Source organism: Muscardinus avellanarius, assembly GCF_963383645.1.
Source record: "Muscardinus avellanarius genome assembly, chromosome: 2".
NCBI classification, from domain to species: Eukaryota; Metazoa; Chordata; class Mammalia; order Rodentia; family Gliridae; genus Muscardinus; species Muscardinus avellanarius.
In genome coordinates, this window is record NC_137787.1 from 61,829,670 (window position 1) to 61,849,692 (window position 20,023).

At 39.1% G+C, this 20,023-nt stretch overlaps 1 protein-coding gene across 1 annotated transcript in view; it reads left to right on the forward strand.

Annotated features, from left to right (window-relative positions):
* The window catches only part of CIRSR (corepressor of RBPJ and splicing regulator), a gene marked incomplete at both ends in the record, with an annotated part of 48,897 nt that overhangs the window by 28,236 nt on the left and 638 nt on the right, over positions 1 to 20,023 (forward strand). The window contains 4 exon segments of the mRNA XM_080689377.1: positions 10,137 to 10,243; positions 12,129 to 12,214; positions 15,014 to 15,600; positions 15,603 to 15,680. Of these exon segments, the coding sequence (XP_080545503.1) occupies positions 10,137 to 10,243; positions 12,129 to 12,214; positions 15,014 to 15,600; positions 15,603 to 15,680 (858 nt within the window).

The following is a 20,023-nucleotide window of genomic DNA, read 5'->3' on the forward strand; positions in this document are numbered from 1 at the left end:
ATGAGGGTTGACCCCTCATGACCTACACCTCCTGAAGGTCCCACACCTCTCTGGGGATCAGGCCTCACCTTAAGTTTTGGTGGGGTTGAACTATATTCAAACCGTAGTAGGCAGATATCGTAAATAATAAATAAAGGCTTGACCTCGATATAATGAAGGGATACTAGGCACCACTTCTGTTCTTTATAATATACAGTTGATCACGGTTGCTTATACTTGATCGTGGTCAATCATATGTCTCTTCTTTATACATAGATGATTTTATGTTAATTTTTTATGTAAAGGAAGCTAGTAGCTGAAAAGAAATATTGACCTATTAAAGAGATTATTTAGCAAAATTTTGTCAAGTCATAAACTTCAAAGGTCAAAATGTTCTTTATTTGTACTTTAAATTTTAAGTGATTACCAATGGTTGTCATTTCAAACTATCTGTACATGATTACAATTTAGTTATTAATTTGTTGTTAAAGTAACTGTTCTTTGAATCCTTTTGATGTGAACAAATTAATTACAGTCCTCTTTTGTCAGTAAATGAAACTGCTCTCTGTTAAAGGTATGTGTAGGACTGGTGGAAGCTACAATTCCCATAATCTCAAAGGAGTATTATAATCCTCAGACCACAGTAATAACTCTCTTACATGATTCTTCCTATTAGCATCATTCTAACTACTCAAGGTCTGCTAGCTTCAAGTAATGGAAATTAGCTTGACATTTACCAAGGAAAAAGGGAATGAATGAAATGTAATCCCCCTAGTAAGTACTAAATCTTCAACTTAAATCTGATTAATGAACTAGACACGAACCGTATATGTGTGTGTGTGTGTTGCATACATACATACATATATATATATATATATATATAGTATGTGTGTGTTGCATATATATATATATATATATATATATATATATAGTGTGTGTGTGTGTGTGTGTGTGTGTGTGTGTGTGTGTGTTTTACAGTACTGGAGATTGAACCCAGGGACATTCTACCTCCGGCTTCTTCTGAATATATTTTATAATACAAATTACAAATTTACAAGTTGTTTTTCCCTATGAACTCATTTCCCAAAAACATAAGCTTGAAGGCAAAAGCAGATCTCAGTGGAAAAAAAAAACATTTTTTAAAATCACTTTTTATGTTGTATACTAGGGACACTTAAGATCAGAATCCCTATTCAGGGCTCTCTGTGTGTGTACGTGTGTGTAGTGAGTTTTTAGAACTATAATCACTTAATAATTTTTTGTGTGTTTATATGGTTCTGGAGATTGAACTCGGGGTATTCTGTCTCTGAGCTATATCCCCAGCCCTGATTTTTTTTTTATTTTAAAGCAGGGTCTTTATTATAAGGTTTGAGTTTGACAAATGTATACACCTGGTAACCGTGTCCCTGACAAGATAAAAGCATTGTCATTGACCTAGAAAAGGCCTGTCTGCCCCTTTCCAGGCAGCCTCCTCCTCCACCATACACTAATCCTAATCCTATATACCAATAATGAATTGAACTTCATATAAATAAAATCATACATTATGTTCTCTTGTGTCTTTGATTCAGCATTTTATTTTTTAGTATATTCATACTTTTCAGGAGCATTCATATTCCCATTACTTATTTAAACCTCATACTAACTTCTAATACTGTGTGTGTGTGTGTGTGTGTTTGCTTGTTTGGGTTTTTTTTTTTTTTTTTTTTTGCGTACTGGGGTTGGAAACCCAGGGGCATTCTACCTCCAAACTACACCCCAGCCCCTTTTTTTATTTTTTATTTTGAAACAGGGTCTCACTGAATTGCAAAGGGCCTCACTAAGTAGCTGAGGCTGTCTGCAAACCGTGATCCTCCTGTCTCAGCCTCCCAAATGCTGGGATTACAAGCATGCACCACCATGCCCAGCTAATACTTTGTGTTTTCACAGCACAAATAATTTTTTTCTTTTCAGCCCCTTAGGGGTATGAATTAACTTTATTATTGTCGGATGTATCACCACTGAAATTTTTGCATATAAATTAAATTGAAAACATCAGTAATAAAAAGATAAGTATAAGCTTGGCATGGTGGCGCACGCTTGTAATCCCTGTGCTTGGGAGGCTGAGACGGGAGGATTGTGCAGGTTCAAAGCCAGCCTCAGCTGGCTTAAGAGACCCTGTTTCCAAATAAAATATAAAATAGGTCTGGGAGTGTAGCCTGGAGGTAGAAGGCCTCTGGGTTCCATCCCCAGTACCACCAAAAAAAAAAAAAAAAAAAAAGATAAATATAAGTCAAATATCTTTATATTGATTCTATAAGGCAAGATTGTTTTTAATAAACTAATTTTTACAATAAGGACAATTTCCTATTTCCTTTTCTTTGTGTATTTTTTCAGACACATGGGCTAAAATGAAATATTTAATGTTCCTTTACATTGTATGTTTTAATAGAAATCAATTAGCTGTCTTTCTGTATGAACTTGGGATAAGGACAATAAGAAACCCTATTGTTTCCAGCCTCCACTAAGATGAACTGGCAGTGTGTCAGGAAAATTCCCAGTATGGAGCAGTTTTATTACAATTTAGTACAATTGGTTCTTGCATAACCTTTAGAAAATCATACATAAAACATTCTCATCTGTATAAATAAAAATCACCCACACACTTTATTAATAGCTTTGTTCACTTTTTTTCCTGGGACTTATGCTGCTTGTTCCTACTGTGCCCCCTTTTTAGTCCTTTTTAAAGACAACCTTCTATAAGCTTTCTTAAAAGCAAAATGGTTATGGTAATATTAAGACTCGAATGTAAGTGTAAGATCATTTCTACTAGACATAGATCTCTTTTTTTTTTTTTTTTTTTTTTGGTACTGGGGATTGAACGACCAAGGAGCATTCCTCTAAACAACACCCCTAACCCTTTTTATTTTTTATTTTGAAACAGGGTCGCACTAAGTTGCTGATGCTGGTCTCAAATCTGTGATCTCTTATTTCAGCCTCCCAAGTACTAGAATTACAGACATGTACCACCACACTCAGCCTGTATCTTCCTCTTGATAATATACTAGTGTCTCTAAGTGTCCTTTTATACAGTGAATTTAGCCTTAGGGAAAAAAATTGCAGACGGTTATACTTTCATAGAAATGATAATGATGTTTTATCTCTGATAATTTGGGGGTGGCTATTTATTTATATTTGTAGTACTGGGGATTGAACCAATAGCCTCACACTTATACTCCCAACCCATTTTTTTTTTTTTCTGGTGGTGGTACTAGGAATAAAACCTAGGGCATAAGACATGCTCCACAAGAGCTCTACTACTGAGCTATATCCCCAGCACAGAGGGTTTAGTTTATTAATTGATTAATTGATTGATTGATTGAGGTACTGGGATTTGAACCCAGAGGTGCTCTATCACTGAGCTACTCTCCTGCCCTGTTTGTTTTTGTTTTTGTTTTTTTGTGGTACTGGGGATGGAACCTAGGAGCCTTATACCTCCGGGCTACACTTTCAGACCTATTTTATATTTTATGTAGAAACAGGGTCTCACTATGTTGCTGAGAGCCTCACTAAGTAGTTGAGGCTGGCTTCAAACCTATGCAATTCTCCTGTCTCAGCCTCCCAAGTACTGGGATTACAAGCTGTGCCACCACACCTGGTTTACTCTCCAGCCCTTTTGATTTTTTTATTTTGAGACAGAGTCTTACTGTGTTGCCATGTTGGCCTCAAACTTTGTAATCCTTCTGCCTCACCCATAAGAAGACAAAGGGATTATAGGCATATACCATGCTTAGCCCAAGGGAATTATTTTATTCTACTCTCCCTCCCGCCAGTACTGGGGATTGAACTCAGGGACCCTTTACCACTGAGCTATATCCCTGAGCCCTTATTTATTTTTTGAGACTAGGTTTCCTTAATTTTCCAAGGCTGACCTGAAATTTGAGGTCCTCCCATGTCTGCCTCCTGGATAGCTAGGATTATAGGTATATGCTACCATACCCAAACCAGGGGTATTATTACATACACTGTGGGGGTGGGTGGCGGGTAATGGGAATTGAACCCAGAGGCATTCTGCCTTCCAGCTATACCTCCAGCCCAGTTTTATTTCTCATTTGGAAACAGGGTCTCATTAGGTTGATTCAGGTGTCACTACTTGCTGAGGTTGTCCTCAAACCTGGAATCCTCTTGTCTCAGCCTCCCAAGTACAGGGATTATAGGCATGCACCACCATGCCTGGCTTAAAACATACACTTTTAAGGTTACAGTACTAAGACAGTAGATACAGGATCGAAGTCTCTGTTTCTTTAGCTACAGTTATTTGGGGGGCTGTCATTTTTCTGAATCCAAACTTTAGGAAACTTTTCATATATTCCTTCAAAGTATGTGGTATAGCTGGGTGTGGTGGCACACGCTTGTAATCCCTGCACTTGGGAGGCGGAGACAGGAGGATTGCACAGATTCAAAGCCAGCCTCCGCTACTTAGTGAGGCTCTCAGCAACTTAGTGAGACCCTGTTTCCAAATAAAATATAAAATAGGGCTGGTAGTATAGCCTAGAGGTAGAAAGCCTCTGGGTTCCACCCCCAGTACCAGCAAAAAAAAGCAAAGTATGTGGTATAAAATGCCAAAATGGCCAGCCATGATGGCACATGCCTATAATCCCAGTACTTGGGAGGCTGAGATAAGAGGACAACAGATTCAAGGATAGCTTCAGCAATGTAGCAATTTAGCATGACCCTGTTTAAAAGTAAAAAATAAGCCAAACATGGTGGTACACACGTGTGAACTCAGTACTTGGGAGGCTGAAACAGGAGAATTGCAGGTTCTCGGACAGCCTCAGCTACTTAGTGAGGCCCTCTGCAACTTAGAGAGATCCTGTTTCAAAAATAAAGAACAGAGCCGGGCGTGGTGGCGCACGCTTGTAATCCCAGTACTTGGGAGGCTGAGACAGGAGGATCGCACAGGTTCAAAGCCAGCCTCAGCTACTGAGTGAGGCTCTCCGCAACTTAGTGAGACCCTGTTTCCAAATAAAATATAAAATAGGTCTGGGAGTATAGCCTGGAGGTAGAAAAGCCTTTGGGTTCCATCCCCAGTACCACAAAAAGAAGAAGGAGGAGGAGGAGGAGAAGGAGGAGGAGGGAGAAAGAATTAATTAATTAATTAATGAAAATAGGGCTAGGGGTGTACCTCAGAGGTAGAACACCTCTGTGTTTAATCCCCAGCACCAGAAAAAAAAAAAAAAATTCTGTTAACCAGCATCACTATCCAGAATATGAGCAATTTAAGCTGGACGTGGTGGTGCACACTTGTAATCCCAGCGCTTGGGAGGCGGAGACAGGAGGATCGCGCAGGTTCGAAGTCAGCCTCGCTGGCTTAGGAGACCCTGTTTCCAAACAAAAATATAAAAAATAGGTCTGGGAGTGTAGCCTGGAGGTAGAAGGGTTTCCAGGAGCCCCAGTACCACCAAAAAACAAAAAAAAAAAACAGAATATGGGCAACAAATGAGTATCAGTAAATCATTTATATTAAAAGAGAGTTCTGTTAAACTAAATGCAATGTGTGGACCTCAATTGGATCATAATCTGAACAAAACTGTAAAAAGATACTTGTGACCAGTACTTGGGGGGGCTGAGACAGGAGGATCGCAGGTTTATGGCCAGCCTCAGCTACTTAGGCCTCCACAATTTAGTGAGACCCTGTTTCAAAAAAAATAGGGAAAGGGGTGTAGCTCAGAGGTAGAATGCCCCTAGGTTCAATCCCCAGTATTGCAAAACAAACAAACCAAAGAATTTTTTAGCTGAGTGTGGTGGCACACACTTGTAATCCCAGAACTTGGGAGGCTAAGACAGGAGGATTACACGTTCAAGGACAGCCTCAGCAAATAATGAGATTTAGCAAGGCTCTCAGCAGCCTAGCAAGACCCTATCTCAAAACAAAAACTAAAAAAGGGCTGGGAGTGCTGATTTGTGGCCAGCCTCAGCTACTTAGTAAGGCCCTGTGTAGCTTAGTGAGATCCTGTTTCAAAATAAAATAATAAAATAGGGCTGGGGTGCAGTTCAGAGGTAGAATGCCCCTGGGTTTGATCCCCAGTACTAAAAAAAAAAAAAAAGATATTTTAGGAAAATTTAAATGCATACTCCTGTAATCTCTGTATTTGGGAGGTTGAGAGAGAAAGATTGCAGGTTCAGGGCCAATGTGCAATAACTTAGCAAGAATCTGTTTCAAAGTAAAAAATAAGGAGTAGGAGTATAGCTTAGAGGTGGAATGCCCCTGGGTTCAATCCCCAGTACAGGAATGGAGGGAGGGATGCGTGTAGGCAGGCAAGATTGTCAGGAGAAAGTTGGAAGTAATAGATAAAACAGGAAGGATACAATATTGTTAATTGCTGCACATGGTGGTGCATGCCAAGTCCCAGTACCAGGAGGTTGAGACTGGAGGATCACAGGTTCCAGACCAACCTCAACAACCTAATGAGGCCCTGTTTCAAATAAAAAATATAAAGGCCTTGGGAATGTAGCTTTGAAGTAGAATACATCTGAGTTTAATCCCAAGTACCCTTCCCCAAAAAAGACATACACATATACATATGTACATAGATATATGTATGTATGTGTATATATGTGTATATATGTGTATATATGTATGTGTATATATGTGTATATATATATGATAAAGGTTTGAAATATTGTATGGCATAAAGTTAAATAATATATGTGCTTGGGAACAGTATATCAATGTAGAGTATTTGCCTAGCTTGCACAAAGCCCTGAATTCAGCCCCCAACACACACACACACACACACACACACACACACACACACACACACGGAAAAACAGATCACCACAGTAATAGCAAGCAAAACCATATTCACTTTAGGAATAGCAGTTTAGTTTCAGCAAAGAGCAGCCTCTCTAGCTCTATAAATTAAATTAATGTGTTGACTTTCACTGGGAAGGAAGCTGCACATGGTGGCACATGCCTGTGATCCCAGTACTTGGGAGGCTGAGGCAGGATTATAGGTCAAGATCAGCAGCTTGTGGTAATTTAACAAGATCCTGTTTCAAAATAAAAAATAAAATAGGTCTGATGATATAGCTCAGAGATAGACTGACCCTGGGTTCAATCCCTGGTAGCATAAAAAGGGGTGGGGAGGCTGTTGTGTGTGTGTGTGTGTGTGTGTGTGTGTGTGTGTGACTAGAGAGTGAACCCAGAGGCATTCTACCTCCAAACTACATCCTCAGCCCTATAATATTTTTATTTTGAAACAGGGTCTTGCTAGGTTGATAATACTAATTGCTGAGGCTATCCTTGAACCTGTCATCCTTTCATCTCAGCCTCCCAAGTACTCAGATTACAAGCATATGCCACCACACCTGGTTGAGAAAGGCATTTTTAATGCAGCTTTACCTAACCTACCACTCACTGCCCTCTCTTCCATATACCATAAAATTATAGACAATAATGCTTTTTTGAAAAGAATAATGACCTCTGAATAGAAGATAATCTGACCTTGGGGGAGCAGATAGCCTTCGTGCTAGCAGTGAGACACAAGTGTCTGTTTCCCGCAGGGTCTCCCCTTTGCTGCCTGTGGCCGTCAGCCAGGACTGCTGACCTCCCGTTGTGGAGTCAGACAGCCTTTCCTCATCGCCAGAACTCTTGGCTTCATATTTAACTCTCTGATAAAATACTTGTTTTACTACAGACAGAACTTTTTTTTTTTACCTTCCATTGCTTTAGTTTTATGAAAAATAAATGATTTTAATTAATAGATTAAGCCCCCTTGTGAACATAATTTGTACAACTGATTTACCTTCTGGAAATTTTTCTTTACCAAGATACCACTTGTATGGCATTTTTCCTAGGAGAAACTAACTAATATGGGTCTAATAAGAACATGGAACTGAACACCATAGTTACAAATGGTATTTTGACACTTAGTCATATCACACAAAAAATAAGTTTGCAAGTCCAGCATGGTGATGCATGCTTGTAATCCTAGTACAAGGGAGGCTGACACAGGAGGATCGCAGGTTCAAAGCCAGCCTCAGGCCCTTCTCAACTTAGTGAGACCTGGTTTCAAAATAAAGGATAAAAAACAGGGCTGGGAGTATAGCTCAGAGGTAGAATGCCCATGGGTACAATCCCCAGTACTACAAATAAAATAAGTTTTCAGAATAAATTAATGTCAAGAGCAGATTCTTCAGTGGACCTACTTTTCTAAGCAGAGAGAGAATTTTAGTCAGATGTGGTGAGACACACCTGTAATCCCAATATGGAGGCTGAGACAGGATCACAGGTTCTAGGACAGCCTCAGCAAGTAGTGAGATTTTCATCAACCTAGTAAGACCTTGTTTCAAAATAAAAGTAAATAGGAGCCAGGCATGGTGGTGCATGCTTGTAATCCCAGCACTTGGGAGGCTGAGACAGGAGGATGGCATAGGTTTGAAGCCAGCCGCAGCTACTTAGTGAGGCCCTATTTCCAAATAGGTCTGGGAGTATAGCCTGGAGGTAGAAAGCCTCTGGGTTCCACCCCCAGTACCACCAAAACAAAAGTAAAATAGGGCTGGGCTGGGAGTGTAGCTAAGAGGTAGAATGCCCCTGAGTTCAAATCTCAGTACCACACAAATTAATTAAATAAATAAATAAATAAATAAATAAGAAAGAATAAATTAAAAGGACTGAGGGTGCAGCTTGGAGGTAGAATGCTTCTGGGTTCAATCCCCAATGACAAAAAAAATTACTTTCTAAAATATTAAAATTACTCATCTTGTGATTAAAAACTAATGAAATTAGCGGTAACCTTTCATCCTAATTGCAAGCTCTTTGGCCCTTTACTAGAGTGGTTTGTTTTTGGTTTTGTGATGCTTGGGATGGAGCCCAGGGACATTCTATCTCTGGACTCTACCCCCAGTTCTGTTGTTTTTTTATTTGGATTAGGTCTCACTAAGTTGTTGCGGGCCTCACTCAGTTGCTGGGGCTGGCTGAAACTCTCCTATCCTCCTGCCTCAGCCTCCCAATACTGGGATTTCAAGTTTACACTACCACACGTAGCTAGACTGGTTTTTATACTAATTCTTAGCATGTTTGCTTTCTAAATTCATTTGACAGCTAATAAAGTTACTGACACGAAAATGTAGTTTTGGCAATTCAGAAGATACATTTTCTACTTTATAAAGTTATTTTTCTACGTGTGAAATTTGAGAAACCACCAAAGTGATCATTGTTTTTTTTTTGGTGGGTGCTGAGGATCAAATCCAGGACCTTGCAGACATGCTAGGCAAGCAGTCTACCACTGAGCTGCAACCTCAGCCCTTTTATGCATTCAGAACTGTTGATTGTGGAAGCATATTTATGCAGTTGACAGGCAACTAGTATTAATTTTTAAAATTCAATTCTTAAGATTTTATTATCAAGCTCTGTGTGGTAGTGCACACTTGTAATCCCAATAATTGGGAGGCTAAGAATAGAGGATCACAGGTTCACAGCCAGATTTAGCTACTTAGTGAAGCCCTCCTCAACTTAGTAAAACCCTGTTTCAAAATAAAGAATAAGCGCCGGGTGTGGTAGCGTAGGCTTGTAATCTCCGCACTCGGGAGGCGGAGACAGGAGGATCGCGCAGGTTCAAAGCCAGCCGTACTGGCTTAAGAGGCCCTGTTTCCAAATAAAAAAGTATAAAATAGGTCTGGCAGTGTAGCCCAGAGGTAGAAGGGTTTCCAGGAACTCCAGTACCAACAAAAAAGAAAAAAAGAAAATAGGGCTGGGGGTGTAGCTCTGACGTAGAATGCCCCTGGGTTCGATCCCCATTGCCATAAAAAAAAAGTATCCTTTAAGTGAACTCTTACTTAGAGAGTAACTATTAAAAGTTTAATAGTATTTTTTGTCATTTTGATTTTATAATGAAAACTTCCAAGTAGACAACATATAAATGTATCTTTTTCAATATGACAAAGTTACATAAGAGAATCCCCTTGCACGTAAAGCAAAATGCAATTATTTTCTATTCTGAATCTCCAGACTGCTGTTTTAGAAAATCATATCTGATTATTTGCTCAGCAGAAGATTATTGAGTTGATTTAGCTGTGATTTTACTTAACAAAGCTTCAACTGCATTCCTACTGTGGAGTCCGAAAAAGGTAGAGAGATATAAATGATACATTCAGACTGTGATTTTTGTGAACAGGGCCATCGATGCACCCCTCGGAGCTAATAGCGGAGATGAGAAACAGTGGGTTTGCACTGAAACGAAATGTACTGGGGAGAAACTTGACCGCAAATGATCCATCACAGGTAATGATCTTTTTATCAGTAAGCTGAAAATGTCTATAAATCTAAATGTGATTGCTTGTGAATTGCTACTTAATGTTTTCCAATATGCATATATCCATAGGAAAGTAAGATAGAGCAAAGAAATGCCTCAAATGTATTTTGATTTTGCCTCTTTATTATTTTAACCTAAATGAGAAATTGTTTATAAACCTATATTTTAATAAATGAAATGGCTTCTGTGTTTATGTGGATAAAATAACTGAACTGATGGTAGGATTGTTTTTTCCTTCCTGCTTAACTCACCCCTGAAGTGATATTAAATAGAACCAATGGGAAGAAGTATATAAAAACAAGCCCCTAAAAATTATAGAAACTATTTTAAACTGTTCATAGCAGAAAATGGCTGAGTTTAAAGGGCTCTATTGTCATATATTTGATAACATACTTTTGAAATTATTCAACTTTTTTTGTGCTTTAATTGGTACAATAGAGTCTTAGAATGTAAATCAGGTTGACAGTGACATACATTTACGCAGCACTTGGTGCCCTCCCTTACTATTAAATTATAACAACTAAAATTATGGATATTTGGACTTTCCTGTAAAGCTTATGATCCATCTATCCATCCCTCCCTCCCTCCTTCCCTCCTTCCCTCCCTCATCAATGCTAGTTATCAAACTTAGGGAATGGCACATGCTAGAGACATATTCTACCACTGAACTACACTCCTGGCCCTTCATGATCTTCTTGGCTTTTACATTTCATTAAACTAAAAATACTTAGGCAGGGCATGGTGGCACACACTTGTAATCCCAGTACCTAGGAGGCTGAAACAGGGAGGATCATAAGTTCGAGGCCAGCTTTAGCAACTTAGTGAGACCCTGTTTCAAAACAACAACAACAAAAAAGGCCAGAAGGTAGGCCCGGAGATAGAATGCCCCTGGGTTCAGTTCCTAGTACCTAAAGTATAAGTGTGTGTGTATATACATATTATATACATATTTATTTATTTGCTTATTTATTTATGCCAGATGCTACACACCTGTAGTTCCAGTATTTGGGAGGCTGAGATTGGTTAATGGGTTTGAGGCCAACCTCAGCAATTTAACAAGACCTGCAGTAATTTAGCCTGTTTTAAACTAAAAAAATAAAAGGGCTGGAGGGTAATGTTCATAGGTAAAATATCCCTAGTACAAAAATAAATAAGTAAAAAAAATTTAAACAGGTAAGTTTTTAAATTCAAGAGTTAGAAGAAGCCTTCTATAAACATGTTTGTGTTTATCTATCGTGTGTGTGTGTGTGTGTGTGTGTGTTTGTGTTTTACTGGGGATTAAACTTGGGGACATTCTACCTCTTCAGCCCTATTTTTTATTCTTTATTTTCAACTGGTTTCATTAAGTTGCAGGGGCCTCATAAAGTAGCTGAGGCTAGCTGGGAACCTGTGGTCTTCCTGTCTCAGCCTCCCAAATACTGGGATTACAAGTGCACATCTGGAAGCCCTTCTACCTCTGGGCTACACTCCCAGACCTATTTTTATATTTTTATTTGGAAACAGGGTCTCCTAAGCCAGCGCACGCGGCTGGCTTCGAACCTGCGCAATCCTCCTGTCTCTGCCTCCCAAGCGTGAGGATTACAGGCGTGCGCCACCACGCCCGGCTTCCATCTCTTTCTTACTGATAAACTTTTCCTAATGTTGGCAAGGCAGTTGTATTAACCTCTTATGATATACCCTAACGAATAGGCTACAAAAAAAAATGCTTAATTCCCTCCCAGTTCCTAATTCAAAATACCATACTCATCTATAGAATGTCCCTAGTATAAAACTTCTAATTTATGTTTTCTTTCCTTGTCAGATAATTAACTTGCCTTAAAAGCTAGCAATTGAATTATGTTTTTGTTGACACAGGAGTATGTTGCAAGTGAAGGGGAAGAAGATCCAGAAGTTGAGTTCTTAAAGTCACTCACAACCAAACAAAAACAGAAACTTCTCAGGTAACTTAAATGTATATATTTAATAGATTTATTGTCATGTTTCACCTTAGTATCATATTCAACTTTGATCCTAAGAGCTCTTTTTTTTCTCCTCTCTCTTTTGGTGGTGCTGGGATCCAACCCAAGGCTTTATGCAATCTAGGAAAGTTCTATTCCAGTAAGCTATGCCCCTAGCCCTGCTAAGATGTGAAGGTACTAAAACCATGCATCGCATTTATCAGCTTGTTTTTCTGCTATCGGAGTACAATTTTGTCTTTCTTTTCAGTAATAGGAAAAGGACTATAAGATTGTGTACTTGGATTATACCACAAAACTATTTACACTTTTCAGAATAATTTGGAATATTTGCATATAGTTTGTTCTTAGAAAATAGTTTGGGCCATGTTTTTTTTTTTTTTTTACATTTTGTAAAATTTTACGAGGAATGTTAAGTGTTTGACAAAAGGTAAGTCAATTTTATTTATACAAATTAAAAAAAAATCCAAGAAGGCCAATTTTGATGATGCATTTTTGTAATCCCAGTACCTGGGGGGCTGAGACAGGAGGATGGCAGGTTAGCAGCCAGCCTCAGCCACTTGTGAGGCCCTCCACAAATTAGTGAGACTGTTTCAAAGTAAGGAATAAAATAGGGTACTGGAGGTATAGCTTGGAGGTAGAATGCCCCTGGGTTCAATCTCCAGTGCCACACACACACACACAAAAATAAATCATGAAGCTGGGCGTGGTGGTGCATGCTTTGTAATCCCAGTACTTGGGAGGGGATCGCAAGTTCACGGCCAGCCTCAGCTACTTAGGCCTTCCACAACTTAGTGAGACCCTGTTTCCAAAAAAAATAAACTAGGACTGGGCACATAGGTCAGAAGTAAAATGTCCCTGGGCTCAATCCCCAGGACCACACACACACACACACACACACACACACACACACACACACACACATGTCTTCTGAGTCCAATAGAGGGGGCTCATGATGTTTGCAGTATATGGCATTTGGAGATTGGCTGGATAGATCCCAGTGAAGATGGCTTTTTTCAGAATAATTCAAATGGACCATAAAAACCAGTTGTTCTTCTAGAATGTGAAGTCGTCTTTAGAAATTCAGAATGTTTTAATATAATTGCTGATTATTTATAAAGCTAAACAATTGTTGAAAACTGGTATTCAACACTTTGTTAGTATGTGATTATTTTACTTTATTTAACCAAAAAAGGGTATCAAAATGTTTAAAGTAGCCTGGGGATTAGTTCAGTGGGAGAGCACTTGCCTAGCTTGTGGCTGGCCCTGGGTTCAATCCCCAGCACCAAAAAAAAAAAAAAAAATCAAGCCAGGTATGGTGGCAGAGACAGGAGGATTACAGGTTCGGGCCCAGCCTTAGCCACTTAGTGAGGCTCCTCACAACTTAGTGAGACCCTGTTTCAGAATAAAGAATAAAAAAAAATGGCTAGAGTATAGCTTGGAGATATATGTCCCTGGGTCCCTGAGTTCAATCCTCAATACTGAAGAAAAAAAAAACTGTTTAAGTATTCCTTTTTCTTCCTCCTCTTCCTCCTCCTCCTCCTCCTCCTCCTCCTCCTCCTCCTCTTCTTCTTCTTCTTCTTCTTCTTCTTCTTCTTCTTCTTCTTTTTTTTTTTTTTTTTGTGGTACTGGAGGTAGAAAACCCAGAGTTATTCTACCTCTGAGCTATAGCCTCAGCCCTATATTTTTCTTTATTTTATATTTTATTTATATTTTATTTTATATTTTCTTTATATTTTATTTATTTTGAAACAGAGTCTCACTGCGTTGCAAAGGGCCTAAGTAGCTAAGGCTGTCCGCAAACCCTGATCCCCATCTCAGCCTCCCAAATGGTGGGATTACAAGTATGCACCATCACACCTGGTAAAGGATTTTTATTCAGAATTTCTAGAGAAAATATTTTTGAATTTTGATAGTGTAATATTAATCTTTCCATATTTTTATATGTATGGTACTGGGGATTGAACCCAGGAGCATTCTACCTCCGAGTTATACCCCAACCCAATTTTATTTTTTGTTTTCAAACAGGGTCTCACTAGATTGATGAGAGTCATTACTTGCTGAGGCTGTCCTCAAACCTGCCATCCTCCTACTCCTATCTCAGCCTCCCAAGTACTAGAATTACTAGCATACTCCACCATGCCTGGCTTATGTTTTCATACTTCAAAATAGTACATACACAAAATTTTTCCTAAATATTTGAATTTGCAGTATGTCCAACTAATGTTACACATACCTTTCTGAGGCTTTGTTCGGATCAGGGTGCCATTTACTTAGAGTGCTAAGTAATTTCAAATTCTTTCCCAATAAGAATGTTGTTAGCCAGGCGTGGTGGCGCACGCTTGTAATCCCAGCATTCGGGAGGCTGAAACAGGAGGATCACAGTTTGCGGACAGCCTCAGCTACTTAGTGAGGCCCTTTGCAACTCAATGAGACCCTGTTTCAAAATAAAACTAAAAATAGGGCTGTGGGTATAGCTCAAAGGTAGAATGCCCCTGAGTTTTATCCCAAGTACCCCCCCAAAAAAAGAATGTTGTTGTTTTTTATTAAATTAATTATTGCTATTGATAAAATATAAGAAATTTGGCTTAATGCTTTTGATTTTTAACTTAATGTATACATGCCTTGAATAATTTAAAAGAAAGTGATTTGTCATTTAGTAAATAAGTTTACCTTGGATACCATTTTAGTAGCTTCTAAGAAAATATATTATCTATGAACAGTTTTATAGCTATTGATAAAAGAATTATTTTTCAGTTTCTTATTATTTTTCCCCACATATAGGAAATTGGATAGACTTGAAAAGAAGAAAAAGAAGAAAGATAGAAAAAAGAAAAAGTTACAGAAGAGCAGGCGCAAACACAAAAAACATAAAAACAAATCCTCCTCTTCCTCTTCCTCCTCCTCCTCTTCTTCTTCCTCTACTGAGACTTCAGAAAGCAGCAGTGAGAGTGATGACGATGGAAGGAAAACAGAGAAGAAGAAAAGGAAAAAAAACAAGTGTTCGGGAAATAACAGTGATTCTGAAAAGGACAAGTCTAAGAAAAGAAAAGATGACAAAGAACTTTCTAACACCCACAGTAACAAGGGAAAGCCACAGTTTTTAAAACAGGAGAGTTCTGGAGGGAATAGCAAGCGGAGCCATGCCAGTTCTGACCAGAAGCCCAGAAGCCATCATCACAGCTCAGAGAAGAGAGGATCCGAAAGAAGTGAGGAGAGCCACCGAAGCCGCAGCAAGGAGGAGCGGAGCCGGAGGAGCCGGAGCCGGAGCCGGAGCGCTGGTAGTTATAAAAAAAGGGAGGCGAGGAAAGGGCCACAGCGGAGTCCCAGCCAGGAGCGGGAGCACAGAGATGGCAGCAGAGGCCATGGCACAGTGTATACAGAGGAGAGAGAGCACACAGGAGCACACAGGAGACGCGCGTGCTAACGGGACACCGAGGGCGAAGCAGAAGTAGGAAGAGCAGGGACCAGTGTGACAGTTACATGGGAGTGAAAGTCTCTGCTTTCTTATTTAGCCCTTTAGCAAGTACTGAACTTTGTATAATGTCTTTCTAATTAAAAAACAACTCTATTTTAATTTTCCATCTCTAAACTGTCATTTCACATCAGAACTACATGAGTACCATAAGAATAATTTTGCAAATGTTTGTAAGTAAATCTGTTTGTGGAGAGAATAGCAAATGGGCTGTAGAAACATTTTTTTGTTAGTAACTGTTTCTTGTGCCCTGTATTAGGTAAAAACCCCACATAACTCTGACATTTTCTTTGTTCTGAAACATCATTAAAAGAGTGACAGTACATTGAATGGTTGTAATTTAATTTTTTCATCAATTCAGTTTTATTACTTTTAAGATTTGAATTTGAAGCAAAGAGTAATCATTGTTGAAATCCACGACTGTAAATTAATAAGTATTTATCAATATTTCTTTAAGGTTTTTAAACTCTCTTCAGGTGTTTGTTCTACAGAGTAAGCTATTTACACTTGGATAATCTGTTAGTCTTCTATGCTGCCATGCAAGTTCCTTAAATTTAAAGCAACACAACTATATTGTCTTAACAGTTCTAAAGATATGAATTCTGGCATAGGTCTCATGAGGCCAAAATCAAGGTGTCAGCAGGAAAATCTGCTTGCTAACCTCATTCAGCTTTTACATTTTGCCTGCATTCCTTGACTTCTGGCCCCTCCTTTTTTTTTTTTTTTTTTTTTGGTACTGAACCCAGAGCTGATCTACCTGTGTGTCTGGTACTGGCTGTGGAACCCAGAGGCTTTCTACCTCTGAGCTATACTCCTAGACCTATTTTGTATTTTGTTTGGAAATAGGGTCTCACTAATTTGCTGTTCGAACCTGTGCGATCCTCCTGTCTCAGCCTCCCAAGCAATGGGATTACAAGCGTGTGCCACCATGCCCGGCTTTTATTCTTTATTTTGAAATAGGGTCTCACTAAGTTGTGGAGAGCCTAAGTAGCTAAGGTTGGCCACAAACATCTCAGCCTCCCAAGTACTAGGATTATAAGTGTGCTACACCATGCCCAACTCCCTTCTTTATTTTCAAAGCTAAAAAGGGGGGTTCAGTCCTCCCACATCAAATTTAGGTGCTTTGATATTCTGCATCTTTCTTTCACTTTTTAAAGACCTTTGTGATTACATTGGGCCCCTATGAAGAATCCAGGATAATTTTCCAATTTAAGATCAACTGATTAGTAGCCTTTTTTCTCTCTGCAACCTTAATTCTCTTTTTCATGTAATATATCCACAGTTTCTGGGATTAAAACATGTCTATCTGTAGGAAACCATTCTACCTACTACAGATGGCCTTTCTGCTGCTACATACAGGTGTTGTAAGATTTTACTTCAAATGTTTAAGTGTTTATGGAATGGTAAATGAAAAATAAAAACTTGAGATATATTTCATAAGTATATAAAGCATATTCAAATTTAGCTGCAGAGTTCCCATATTTCAAAGGATATAGTATAGGAAAAGTATAGAAAAATAGTGCAAATTATAAGCAAAATGCAATTTCAAAAAGCATATTTTATATCATAGACATAGTATTTTTGTTACTAGAATTCTACTTTTAAAAAAGATGTTCTAAGCCGGGCGTGGTGGCGCATGCTTGTAATCCCCGCGCTTGGGAGGCGGAGACAGGAGGATCACGCAGGTTCGAAGCCAGCTCAGCTGGTTTAAGAGACCCTGTTTCCAAATAAAATATAAAATATAAAATAGGTCTGGGAGTGTAGCCCGGAGGTAGAAGGCCCCTGGGTTTCATCCCCAGTACCACAAAAATAAATAAATAAATAAATAATAAAAAACATGTTCTTTAATACAAATATTGATTAGATGGAGTTGATAGTTGACATACATTATTTATAAATTCTATTAGAAATTAAGTTTGAGCCGGGCGTGGTGGCGCACGCTTGTAATCCCAGCATTCGGGAGGCTGAGACCTGGAGAATCGCGGTTCGCGGACAGCCTCAGCTATTTAGTGAGGCCCTCTGCAACTCAGTGAGACCCGGTTTCAAAATAAAGAATAAAAAATAGGGCAGGGGGTGTAGCCCGGAGGTCAAACGCCCCTGGGTTCCATCCCCAGACCCGCAAAAAAAAAAAAAAAAAAGAAATTAAGTTTGAGCTGGGCTTTGTGGCACATGCCTGTAATCCCAGTATTTGGGAGGCTGAGAGGAGAATCACAGATTCAAGGATAACCTCAACAAGTAAGACTCTCATCAATCTAGTAAGACCCTGTTTCAAATTAAAAATAAAAAATAGGACTGGAGTTGTAACTCAGAGGTAGAATTCCCCTGGGTTCAATCCCTAGTACCAAAAAGAAAGGAAAAGAAAAGAAAATGTTTGAAAGAGGAGTTAAAGCCATGCCGTATAGTTTGATATGTATGTTTTTGTCTTATCTGTGCGCACACACAAAACAAATGCCCCCTTAAAAAGAAGCTAAGTGGAGGTGTAAGTGACCCTTTGATTATTTAGATTAATTAGAGGGAGTGAGGAACTTGAACTCCTTCTACAGTCCCCCCCCCCAAGAACTGGAGATGAAACCCAGCTGCATTTACCTCCAAGCTACACCCCCAGCACTATTTTTTTATTTTTTATTTTGAAACAGAGTCTCACTATGTTACAGAGGGCCTCACTAAGTAGCTGAGGCTGGCTGTGAACCTGTAATCCTCCTGTCTCAGCCTCCCAAGCACTGGGATAACAAGCTTGTGCCACCAGGCCCAGCTTACAGTATTCTTTAGTAATTTACAGCGTACCTCAAAAATCCCATTCCTGCCGGGTGGTGGCGCACGCTTGTAATCCCAGCATTTGGGAGGCTAAGACAGGAGGATCACAGTTTGAGAACAGCCTCAGCTACTTAGCAAGGCCTTTTGCAACTCAGTGAGACCCTGCTTCAAAAAATAAAAAGACTAAAAAATAGGGCTGGGGGTGTAGCTCTGAGGTACAATGCCCCTAGATTTCGTTCCCAGCACCGAAAAAAAAAAAAAAAATTCCATTCCTCTTCCCTCCTTCACTTTAAAAAAAGCATGCATTTGAAATTGATAAAGACTGCTAATTTACACCTTGAGTTCATCAGTATTGCAGTGATTATTTTCTACCTTACACCTTTTTAGACTTTATAATTTTTGTAATGTCAAAACCTATGTAATATTACTGCCTTAAAAAGGGGTTCTGAACCAATACAGTGCTCATGAAGAGAAATGTTGAAATGCATCCTGTAATTAAGAATGAATTCAAGAAATACATATCACTTCTCACAATTTTTATGTGGCTTCCACAAAACTATGGTCAACTTTTAACTCTAGCTATATGAATTGTTATCTCCAGTTTAATTGTTCACAGTTATGATTGAGAAACTATAAATTGCTATTTTTAAAAAGCCCCAATAATCTTACCCATCAAATTCTGAGAAAAACTTCCATGTAGTTACAGAAGATGTCAGTTTGCTATTTTGCTTTCAGCCTTACTAGTCACCCAAGAGTGCTACAGGTCTCCAGTGCAGTAGAATTCTAACTTTGTACACTTAGAACCAAAAGGGAAGCCAGGCGTGGTGGTGCGTGCTTGTAATTCCAGCATTTGGGAGGCTGAGAAAAAGAGGATCACAGTTAACGGCCAGCCTCAGCTACTTAGGCCCTTTGCAACTCAGGGAGACCCTGTTTCAAAATAAAGAATAAAAAATAGGACTGGGGATGTAACTCGAAGGTAGAATGCCCCTAGGTTCTGTCCCCAGTACCATACACACACAGAGAAGGGAGACATTTTTACACACAATCATAGCAAACAGCTTTAAAGAGGCTTATATATTTTGTATACCCAAGTGATACAGGAGTGGAAAAGAATGTAATTTTAGAAACAAAACCAGTAGATATCTAATTCTACTTTTGCTTTTTAAATGTAAGGTAAAAATCAAAGAGATGAATCTTGTAATATAACGCATGTATAGTTGTATGTATAGACATTTCTCGACAACAGAAAGCCAATGAAGAATCCTCCAAGTTTAATGATAAGTGATTTAAGAACCCAAAGTCCTCAACAGCACGGAGCTCAGTGGCCCTACCTTGAACCCCACCTACTCAAAGGGAGGCTGAAGTAGAATCAGAAGTTTGAGGCTAATCTCAAACTTAATGACCTCAAATTTAGTGAGACCCTGTCTCAAGAAAGCCTGGGGATGTAGCTCAGTGGCAGCTTGCCCCGGATTCAATCCCCAGTACAGGGTGGGGAATCCCGGACAGTGACATATTTTAGAAAACTGATTGAATGAAGTTTGTCGTTCTTCTTATCTTTAATAGAG